The sequence below is a fragment of the Pituophis catenifer genome, unplaced genomic scaffold, assembly GCF_029215685.1.
Source record: "Pituophis catenifer annectens isolate HBS135680 unplaced genomic scaffold, rPitCat1.0.hap2 SCAF_6, whole genome shotgun sequence".
NCBI classification, from domain to species: Eukaryota; Metazoa; Chordata; class Lepidosauria; order Squamata; family Colubridae; genus Pituophis; species Pituophis catenifer.
This window is the reverse complement of record NW_027256886.1, coordinates 92,234,758-92,246,304: the sequence shown is the minus strand read 5'-3', so window position 1 is coordinate 92,246,304 and position 11,547 is coordinate 92,234,758. Positions and strand designations below refer to the sequence as shown.

Sequence of the window (11,547 nt, the reverse complement as noted above, 5' to 3'; positions counted from 1 at the left end):
GATATACTGTAGCTTAGGGCGGGGTTCTCCCACCTTGGCAACTTTACAACTTGTGGACTTCAACTCCCAGAATTCCAAAGCTTTGCTGGCTGAGGAATTCTGGGAGTTGAAGTCCACAAGTCGTAAAGTTGCCAAGGTGAGAGACCCCTGGCTTAGGGAACTGACTCCACAGCCCAATTTTATGATTTTTAACTTAGGGAGTTAAATCCCTGTGGTGCCTAATTTATGCTCTGGAGTTTAGCCTAAGAGAGGAAACCATCATATTGTAGCGTGGCACTTATTTTCCGCATGAAGACTAGAGAAAATTCAGATGGTAGCCATGCTTACTTTCCCTTTCAGGTTGAAATGTGGCAGGCAAGACTCTCCAGTGTCAAGAAACTGTGCTCACTACGTGTGGGTTTATGTATTGAAAGTAGCAATTTTTATTTCGAGTTAAAATTATTTACAAAAACCAAAAGACATACTTCATGAAACTGGTACAAACTATTATTCCTGCCGTTGGCTTTTTGCTCCAAAGATCACAGCTGAGAAATACTGTATAAAATAAAAATAGGATTGGATTCAGAAAAGTACTCTTCTACGGTTCTAGTTTCCAATTGCGCTTATTTACACATATATTTACAGTGGGAAAAAAAAAAGTTTTATTGTAAAAACTTTTCAATTTGAAGGTTGGCCTCAAGTACCCATTGAAATGCAGAGTTTGATGAGGGTTTTAAACAAGAAAATACACTGCAGCTCCACAGGGGGCGTTTCCCTTGACCCTTAAACCCCCCCCCCCCAGGACCATCTGCATCCATTCAGTGCCTGTTAATTAAAAACTGTCAACACAAGACTTTAATCAATTCCCATTCAGGTCATTACCAGTGTAACAGAGAAGGGTGGGTCCTGATTCCCCCAGAATTGCATTTAATCGTCCTTCGCCATGGCGCACGCACAAAAAGCCTAACTTAAAAGCTACATGAAATCAAATTCAAACTGGAAGCCGTTTGCTCTACAAACTAAAAATGCCAAAAAAAATATATATATATATCCAGAAAAAAATCCTGCATCGCAAAAATAATTTACAAGTTCAGCTTTATTCGGTTGTTTCTCCCTTGTCCTTCACCCAAGGGCAAACACACAGCCTCAGCCGTCTTTTCTAAGTTACACTGGTACGTTTTTGGGAACGGAAGGGGGTGCCTGGTTTTCTTTAAAGTGGTGAGAACGTGTTTTTTTTCTTTAAAAAAAAAGAAGAGGATAAGCTTTTGTTTCTAATCACTTACTTCCATACTGAATTCCCAACAATCTGCATTATCAAAAATAGGAAGACATAGAAGGCAGCCACTGTGTGTAAAAAAATGTACAGCTTGCACTGATACAAAAGCACGTTTGTAATTTTATACACGGAGATAACAAGATCTAAAAAGCAGGTTAGATTTTTTGTTATTTCTCCCTTCCCTCATTATACATAGAACTTAATTTTTTTTTTTTTATGGCTTCAAGTTTTACAAATTCAAAGTAAGATGATGCAACTACCTAACACAGGTAATGTGAAAAGTGTCGGTGACACACACATGTCCCCGAGAAACTTTTGTGAAGATTCAAGACCAGCTTAATAAAAGTCATGAGCAATTCCGTCGGGACGATGAGTGCAAGAGAGTCCCTAATGTTCAAAAACACAACGGAATGAAACAAGAAAGTATTTTGCAGGGATCTTTGTTCCACAAAAGTCTCAACACAATCCTTTGCTGTGAACTAGACTCTACACTGAACAAAATTTTTGCTATATTCAGCTATTTAAGGCTTTGTATTGTATGCGTTTTACCTGCTCAAAACTCAAACTATAGAAAGATTACCTTATCTGGAAAGATTTGTCCGCCGGATGGTTTTAGCTCCATGTTTCTTTGAAACAAACTGACAGCATTTAAGAAGTTTTTGCTTATTCCAAAGTGTAAACTACCCTGGATGGTTTCACACTAACCTTTAGCAGGGCATGTTTTACTGCATTTTTAAAAAAATATAGATATAGACACCGGCCGGGAGGGGATCTTTTTCTCTCTGCATGCCTCTCTCAGAGCTCTGACGTGATACGGTCCATCAGTTTACAGTACTTAGGCCACAATAATTGCAAAAACTGAGAAGTAGCTTCCAACAACTCAATTTTCAATCAAAGCAGTATAAAAAATAAACTATCCGAGCCTCAACCTCTTTGGATTCCAACACATTTTTAAATATAGACAGTAGTTAAGATCGCAAAAAGTATTTAAAAAAATCTTTCTATGTCTTTTTTTTTTTAAATCGTTTTGGAATAATCTCTTTCAAAAAACAAGAGCAAATTAAACTCAAATCAGAGCTAACGCTGCTGCCCAGAGCATTTTTATTTGAATTTTTTTTTTTCCTCGATACCTCAGTAGCTAAAGCTGCCTTCGCCCCTGGCTGGCATGAAAAGAAGAACAGTGGCTCAACAGTAAACAGCAGTTGCCTTACCCGCAGTACGTTATTTTTTTTTTCCCCTTCGAAGGTTGTCACAAAAAAGCCAGACAAATAAAGAGGGTGGATAAAACTTTGCCAAATACATGGAAATACTGCGCTGAGTTAACTAGAAAACATTGTGAGTTCTCTCGGTCCCCAGATCTTTTCCTTTTCTCGTTTTTGATAAATTTGCAGATTGAAGCGGTAGCGGTCCTTCGGAAAATGCCAGATGTGGTGGGGAGACCAGGTAGCCTTAAAAATCCAAAGAGAAAATGAGACTTGAGGAATGCTCTTGACGCATCCCCCGAGCACGCCGGTCGCCACCTCCTCTGCTTTTTCTAAGAGAAAAAGCCCCCTCCTCCGAGTGCCTGTGGCCCAACGGGGGTAACTAGCAGTGTTCCAAGTATTCAATCACTCGAGAGATCGACTTCTGGCCTGTGGTTCCAACTGCGCACTGGGTGAGCAAGGAGACAAAAACAGGGATAAATGTTAAAGATGGCGTCCTTCCTTTTGAGGGATGCCAGAGCGTTTTGTTTTTCTGCTGACCACCTGCGCCAGTCTGGCCAAGGCCTGGTAGTGTTCTGGAATAATGCTTCTTACTCCTTACGGAAAAGCACTGTTAGGTGCCGTTTGAAAGAAACTCGCCATGTTCCAGATCTCTCCAGAACATCCTATTCCCCTAACCGGTAGAGCAGGGGTGTAAAACTCAAGACGGATCCAGCCTGCAGGGTGCTTAGATCTGGCCCGCGAGGACGCCCTGGAAGCAGTTGAAGGACCAGCCTGCAGTCTGCCAGCGAAAACGGAGCTTGTGAGGGCTGTCCGCAGCCGTCCTGGGCTCTGTTTTCAGCTGCAACGGCCTCCTGCAGCAAAAATGGAGCCTGGGAGGGCCTCCATTTTCACTGGCAGAGGGCTACAGGATGTCGAGCTGGCCATGCCCACCCTGGCCACGCCCACTCCGAGGTCAAACACAACGGCCCCCAAGGAAATGGAGTTTGACACCCCTGTGGAAGAATGCTCTCTGGCTGTGCCTAATTCCCAAAGCTGATGTTTAATATGAGGGAGGTAGTCCTCAACGTATGACCACAACTGAGCCCCAAAATTTCCACTAAGCAAGACATTTGCTAAGTGAATTTTGCCCCATTTTTACGACCTTTCTTGCCACCGTTGTTAAGTGAATCGCTGCAGTGGTTAAGTTAGTAAAACGGTTTGTTAAGTGAATCCGGCTTCCCCGTTGACTTTGATTGCCAGAATGTTGCCAAAGGCGATCACATGACCCCGGGATACTGCGACGGTCATAAATATGAGTCCGTTGGCAAGCGTCTGAATTTTGATCACGTGACCGAGGGGATGTCGCAACAATTGGGTGAAAAATGGTCATAATTCACTTTTTTCAGGGCCATTGTAACTTTGAGTGGTTGCTAAATGAACTGTTGTTACGGGCTGCCTGTATGTGGTGAACCTCTAGCCGAGATCAGCTAGAAATCTGCCTGGCCTTATGCTGCAAAAGATAATAATAATAATAATAATAATAATTCAAACAAGGCTACTGAAGGTAGTCAGGCAATAAATAATTAGAATCACCGAAGATCTACTTACAGTAAGGTTCATGAAACTAAGGAACTTTTTGAGCATTTCAGTCATGATTGAGAAGTCCCCGTCGGGTAAGTATGTCCTTACAGTAGTCACATTGATCTAAGGAAATAAATTTTGCGTCAGGACATTTCCAAGCTTGTAGGAAAAATATTTTGCAAAACGTGACACTGGAAGAAATAAATAAGTGTCCGCGCATTGATCCACACTGCCTCAAAACGCAGGACCGATGTCCAAATATCAATCTGCATATCTTTAATAAGGAGCCTGGGTGGCGCAGCAGACTAATGCTACTGTTAAAGGTAGTATTTAGCTTCCAGCTGCCTGCAATAACTGTGAGTTCAATTCTCACCGGCTCAAGGTTGACTCAGCCTTCCATCCTTTCTAAGGTAGGTAGGTAAAATGAGGACCCGGTTTGTGGGGGCAATAAGCTGACTTTGTATAAAGTATATACAAAAGTATGAAGGCTGTTGCTTAACGCATTGTAAGCCGCCCTGAGTCTCCGGAGAAGGGCGGCATATAAATCAAAATCAAAATCAAAATCAAAAAAACTGGATGCCATAAAGTTTCCCAGCCATTCGTGGATATTCCCCCTCCTTTTGTATACAGATTGCCTAAGTCAGCAGTCTTAGCATTTCAAAAAAGGTTGGAAGCTATCGCTGCTCTTGAGAAAGACAACCACTCTCCTTTCCACCTCCACTGTGGTATGGGTATGTAAGAGCTGCGAAGCCTTTCCCAAAAGCTTTGCCATTTTAACGTTTTCTCTGGCTGCGAATGATCCCAATGACTAAGCATTGTTCCAGTTGAGACTGCGCTCGTCAGAGAAAAGCGCTTGTTCAAACAGCGGTGCCTTTGTTGTGTCAGACTAAAGAACCCAGACGTAATATCAAATATTTTATTCCTTCATTTGCTTGGGCTGGGATTCCCAGCCTGCCAGCAGACATTGCCATGAACAAGATCGGGGGGGGGGGGGGGGGATGGAGGCCAGCCACAGTCCCCAGCCCTAAACGATGACATAAATTTGGCAGCACACGAGACAACTGGGAGTGGGGAAATGTAGGTCCACATGTCGGCGTTCATTTCCTTAAGATGTTTTAATTCTGGAATCCCCCTGCCCAAACACATTTAGCCCTGCTCACTGGCAATGACGACATTAAGGGGCCTTGGGCAGCTGCAGATTTTTCAAAAGTGCAGTTCGTGTGCTGAACAACTCCCCCTTCCATCCCCCCCCCACCTCCCTGCCCTTGAGTTAACAAGGTTGATCTTGCATTGTACATGCTAAGACGAGAAATTACCTTGGGGATCTTCCAGCAGCCAGAGCAAACAATACAGAACATGAGACAGCCTCAAGTGTGTTTTGTAAACACTTTAGAAGTGCTATTAGACTATAAACACAGCCACAACCGGAGAAAAGCACACTTCGGGTAGCTTTTCTCTACCTACGGAATCTCAGCCCTGTTTCAGGCTGTATATAACCCACTTCCCCTGCTTCAAGCAAATCCACTCTTTCCAGCCATCTAAGGGTTATGCAGTTATGCAGTGGCCACCTAATGAGAAGGAAGGACTCACTGGAGAAGAGCCTAATGCTGGGAAAGACTGAGGGCAAAAGAAGAAGGGAGCAACAGAGAATGAGGTGGCTGGATGGAGTCACTGAAGCAGTTGGCGTGAGCTTAAATGGACTCCAGAGGATGGTAGAGGACAGGAAGGCCTGGAGGAACGTTGTCCGTGGGGTCGCGATGGGTCGGACACGACTTCGCAACTAACAACAACAAGAAGTGGTGAATTTCCTTACTGGACTCTCCTGGCAGAGGCAACCTAGCAGCAGTGCTGTGTAAGAGGCCACAATGCAGTCTTCCATGTGCTTTCCGGCATGTTGAAGGGCTGTAAACAAACAAGAAGGTTTTATACCAATAGGCTCCTTTTGCATTCTACACAACTTTCCTGATTTTTTTCCCACCACGGAGAAATACCGAGCAATCCCAACGAGGAACAAAGCAGCAGTTTCTCCCCGATCAGCTCGACTCTGAAACTCACTGGCTCAACTCCTGATTTACTGGAACCCAATCCTGACCCCAAGGACAATCATTAACCCATTCTTTCCTCAATAAATACATTATAAGATTCAACAGACACATTCGGCGCTCAAAAAAAAAAAAAAAAAAAAAAAACCCACATCAATCAAATTAGTTGCAGTTAGCTGTGAGAGGACACCAGGGAAAACATTGCAAAAAATTGATATGAAGGAGTGAGAGAAGGAAAAGAAATAGAAATTTAAAAGAAACCAGGATACCGGATACCAACAGACAAGATTAAACTTCCTTTTATCAAACAAGACACGACGTTGCAGCTGGAGAAGAGCTCGGTCAGTCCATGGGAGCAAAAAAACCCCAAGGGATCTGGTAGCCCCCCCTTCCAACTAATCTGTTTTAATCTGTGTTTCGGCCAAAATATTTAATAATTTTAAGGGACTTTTAATGTTTGTATTGTCTGTATTTTATCTTGGCTGTTCACCGCCCTGAGTCCTTCGGGAGGAGGGCGGTATAGAAATGTGATTAATAAATAAACAAACAAACAAACAAAATCAGTACTACTGGCAAAGGCTTTTATACCTCTTAATAATATGTATTAGTCAGAAAACGGGCCACCAGATTCTTTCCAATAGTGTCAGAAACAAGGATTTCCAGGAAAGAGACCGCAAAGGGCTGACACCTTAAGCCAGAGGTCTTCAAACTTGACAGCTTTAAGACTTGTGGACTTCAATTCCCAGAATTCTCCAGCCAGCTATGCTGGCTGGAGAATTCTGGGAGTTGAAGTCCACAAGTCTTAAAGCTGCCATGTTTGGGGACCCCTGCCTTAAGCAAAAAGATTTTTTTAAAAATGAGAAAATAGCCAGGATGGTCAAGAATCACACACTATCCTGGCTCCTTTAAGTGCCTATTTCATGGGCTGCCCTCTTGTCCAGCCACTGCCACCCACCTTTATTAAGATCCAGCTCTTCTTCTTCTTCTTCTTTCTTCTCTTTCTCCTCAGCGTTTTCTGGCTTTTCCGTGGAGACCCACTGAATCTCCCCGCTGGTCTCCTGCCACTCCCCACTCTGGTCATGCTGGGCGGTGGGAGCCTCTTTAATCAGCTCGTCAGTCTGGCTCTCGGCCAATTGTGCTGCTCTCTCTCTCTCCAGGAACAACTGAGAAGACAAAAACCAACCATGGTTGAGTCAGAAAAGTCAACCACACTACATTAACTCCCAACGTCTCAACCGCCCTCTTCACTGCAGCTCCCCTTTTTACTCAGCGTTTCACAATATACTTGTTGGGGGTGTCAGCTGCCGGCCTCTCCGACAGCCGAATCAGAGGAGGAGGAGGAGGAGGAGGAGGCGTGGGAGTCAGGGTCAGCATCAAGGCAACCTGAGAGCTCCGAGGGGGAAGAGGGAATGGAGCTGGCAGAGAGAGAGAAAGAGAGGCGGAGCCTGGACTGTCTGTCAGTCCTCAGATGGAGAGTCAACAGCCCCCAGGTCTGGAGGTGGCTGATGAGGAAGTGGAGGAACAGCTGGGTCCAGTGCCTGACACGCGAATGCACAGAAGGCAGAGGAGAGGAGAGCAGTGGGAATCTATAGGCCGGTCCTTGGGATGGAAGAGCCACTGCTGCTAGCAACGCCCCACCCTAGCTCTGGGGATAAAAGGCAGGGAACGGAGATGAATAGATGTGGCAGACAACTAATCATCTCCCTGCTGGACAGACTTGTTAGCCTGCTGTGAGAGAGATAAAACTTTTTGCCGGGGCTGTGGGCGCTCCTAATAAAGGAATCATTGCTTCAACTTCAGAGGGTTTGTCATGTTTGGGGAGCCGGGTAAGAACAATACTATAATTCTACATTGTAAGCCGCCCTGAGTCTCTGGAGAAGGGCGGCATATAAATCAAATTAAAAAAAAAAATTCATGCATCCCGTTAAGAGCTTTGGGATTCAGCCCAATGGTAATTTCAATTCTAGTGTAGAAAGTCTGTGCAAAAACAATACTCTGATGTGATTGAAACCAGTGGTGGGTTGCTACCGGTTTGCCCCGGATCGAGCGAACCAGTAGTGGCGGTGGCGGAAGGCTCCGCCCACCCGCCCGGACGCTTCTGCAGATGGTGGTAAACAAAGTGCGGTTGTGTCAAGCCAGGCCAAGACTTTGGGGCAGGTAGTGAATTCAGAGCTGCTGAGAGTAGGGCTAGAGTTAGGGAAGAGGCCTTAAGCTACTTATCCTGTCCAGATTTGCTTCATCTGAAAGGCAGGGCAACCAAATCTCTCCAGGCTTTCATTCTGTTGATTCTGGGCTGATTTGCAAAGATTCAGCAGACCCTCTAAAACAGGTGCATCCAATTTTGGCAACTTTAAGGCCTGTGGACTTCAATTCCCAGAATTTCCCCAACCAGGCAGCTGAAGAATTCTGGGAGTTGAGGTCCACAAGTCTTGAAGTTGCCAACCTTCAACACCCCTGCTCTAGAACCTTTCCAAATGAAGCCGAAATCTGAGATTTTGCATACTTCTGTGAATGTGTCGAGGAAATGGGAGCAAAGCAGGGATGAGTCTCCTTATACACCCGTTGTTCTGTTTGGAAGATTGTCAGAATAAAATGGAGTTTCACTTCCATGCCAGATACTTCACCACAAGGGTGGCTGGGAGAAACCTTTAAGGCTTTGTAATATCTGGCTGACATTAGAAATAATATTTCTGAGAAAAATTGCCAAGGAGAGGTGATAAGAGGGAAGTTTTGATTTCTGCCCCAATAACTTGAAACGGGCACAGCTGTTTTCCCTCCTGCTCTTTGCAGCCAGGAAAAACATTCTCCCTGTGTGGGAGGAGACAGGGTCAACCAGCTCCTGTATAACTCTAGCTCACAACCCAACCTGGAGTACATAAAAGAAACTATTTGGACTGCAGGGCAATGGTTTTCAAGGACTGGCTATATTCCCTCTTCTGTGCAATTTTTTTTTTTTTTATTTGATTTATATGCCGCCCTTCTCCGGAGACTCAGGACGGCTTACAATGCATAAGGGGATGATAATTTCAGGCAAAGGGTTAAATGCTGAATTGTGTCCTGCTATGAATGCCTGGTTTCTGCAGTTTAACTCTTCAAAAAGCTGGGCCTCACCCACCGAACCTGTGTGACGTGCTTTTATCAGCCCTTTTCTATCATCACAGGGGCAGGCACAGAACTGGTTGAAATAAATGAACAGAAATTGCCATGTTCTGCTGAGATTGCGCTTTAGCTTCCCCGCCAGGTCTACAATTGATGGACTACGCCAGCAAAGCAGGTTATACGTGTTCTTCACCTTCAGGCTGTGTGCTCGAATCGGCTGACAGCCTGCCTTCCTGCCTTTCGCCAGTGCTGTTTTGCTGAGATCGGCAAAATGAAGAGGGAGCAGCAGCCCACGATCCCAGAATGGAGGTTCCCACGGAAGAGTCTACTCCTCCCAGAAGGCAGAGGGTTGAGGCTGTTCCCTCCCCCAGGAGGGGATCCTCCCAGGGGGGTACGTGAACCATCCTTCAGCTCGCAACAATTCTTACTTTTAAGAATTTATGTGGCTCATGTGAGTCTTAAGGCAGGCTTGTCCCAAAGGTGCTATTTCAAGAGGTAACTGGACTTCCTGGTTTTTCTTGAAGATGTTTCGCTTGTCATCCAAGAGGCTTCTTCAGAGCTGAGGAAGCTTCTTGGCTGAGAAGCGAAACGTCTTCAAGGAAAATCAGAAAGTCCAGCTGCCTCTTGAAAAAGCACTTTTGGGACAACCGTGACCTGGATGACTGAGAATCTCCATGGACATTAAGGCAGGCTTGTCAATAAAGGTAACATAAAGGCTGACTTTTACATTGGAGTAGATTTATCATTATTTTTTTTAATGAAAAGAACCTTTGTGGTGGGCCTGAAAGAGAGGGATATACCCAAAGACTTAGCAAAATCTATACGCAAGAGGTAGCTGAATGTCAGCTCCTGGTGAAGATATGAAATTTATTACTTATTTGCTATAGCTTGCATCCCACTCACTCCAAAATGGCTCTGGGCATCTCAGATTGCGCAACAGAAAACATTCAATGAGAATCAGAACCTAACCAATAGCCTCTAATTGCACCAACCAATGGGAGTTGGTCACTCATCAATGTCCCCAAATGCTTTCCCACTTTCCCAGTAGCTCTAAAAGTAAAGGTAAAGGTTCCTCTCGCACATATGTGCTAGTCGTTCCCAACTCTAGGGGGCGGTGCTCATCTCCGTTTCAAAGCTGAAGAGCCAGCGCTGTCCGAAGACGTCTCCGTGGTCATATGGCTAGCATGACTAAATGCCAAAGGTACACGGAACGCTGTTACCTTCCCACCAAAGGTAGCCCCTATTTTTCCTACTTGCATTTTTTACGTGCTTTCGAACTGCTAGGTTGGCAGAAGCTGGGAGAAGTCACAGGAGCTCACCCCGTTACACGGCACTAGGGATTCGAACCGCTGAACTGCCGACCTTTTGATCAACAAGCTCAGCATCTTAGCCAGTGAGCCACCATGTCCCTATAGCTCTACATGACTTCTGTTTAGCCCCCAGGAACCCCTGTTCCTGGATTGGCTTCAGGCACCAGAGATTAGTGCACCAATTCCAGGCAAGCGAGAGACAGAAAAGAAAGGGTGATAAAGGAGAAGAATTAACCCTATCTGCCTCCTCTGTGAATGGGCAGTTTTCAATAACACTCCCCCCCCCCCCCGAATTATCACCAAGCTGCACATATTTTGGATGAAAAAAGATGGGGTTCACCTGTACTAAAGCCTGAACAGCTGCCATTTGTCCAGATGTGCTTAAGCTCTCATCAGATTCTCCCAAGCAGAAGGAATCGAAGGAACACGATGTTTCCATATTCACAAGGCAATGTCTGTTTCTTGCGCTGTATTCAACCAGATTGATCAAAAGACCCAAACCCTTAAGATTAAAAGAAAAAGAAAAAAAGAGGGAAGAAGGATTACAAACATGCCGTGGTTATTCCTAACTTAGACATTGAGTGTTCAAATGGACCAGACAGTTGTAAGGAACTTTTCTGACAGGTAGATGTATATCTTGGTAATCTTGACTACTGAATTCACATTATAGATTTATAGATGTTTGTATCGCTGATAATGGTCCTTCTGCTTTGCAAACGATTGGGTCACAAGCCTCCAAGCAGCTTGAAAGTTAAACCAGAACCTTTTCCTGCACTGAGGCAAAAAACCCCACAAAAGGCTATGAAAATCTTTCAGTGCTGGATGGGACCAAACTGGCCTCAGCAGAATCTTAAAAAGGAAAAGGCTGCAATGCAACCACAGAAACAGTTTATTGATTTATTTTCAAAAGACACTTGGGCAGAGACGAGGTTTTCGACTTACCAGAACCCGAATATCAAATCTCTGTTCTTGAGGTAGGAATTTTGGAACTTGAAGCACACAGTTCAGAGCAGTGCCAATGAGTCCCTCTTGCTCCCCGGTCTTGGTACTGCCCCACTCTGCGAACATTAATAGTG

General features: G+C 44.7%; 1 protein-coding gene across 4 annotated transcripts in view; it reads right to left on the bottom strand.

Annotated features, from left to right (window-relative positions):
* Positions 1-398: 398 nt before the first annotated feature.
* The window catches only part of WAPL (WAPL cohesin release factor), a 42,279-nt gene continuing 31,130 nt past the window's right edge, over positions 399-11,547 (bottom strand). For 3 of the 4 annotated variants that reach the window (XM_070946518.1, XM_070946520.1, XM_070946519.1), the window contains 6 exons: positions 11,414-11,529; positions 10,812-10,973; positions 7,018-7,225; positions 5,834-5,922; positions 4,048-4,143; positions 399-2,905 (listed from right to left, as the gene is read on the bottom strand). In XM_070946518.1, coding sequence (XP_070802619.1) covers positions 2,840-2,905; positions 4,048-4,143; positions 5,834-5,922; positions 7,018-7,225; positions 10,812-10,973; positions 11,414-11,529 — 737 coding nt within the window. In that variant the 3' untranslated portion in view covers positions 399-2,839. The remainder of the gene's footprint in view (positions 2,906-4,047; positions 4,144-5,833; positions 5,923-7,017; positions 7,226-10,811; positions 10,974-11,413; positions 11,530-11,547) is intronic. The other variant, XR_011600538.1, reaches the window with a different exon arrangement.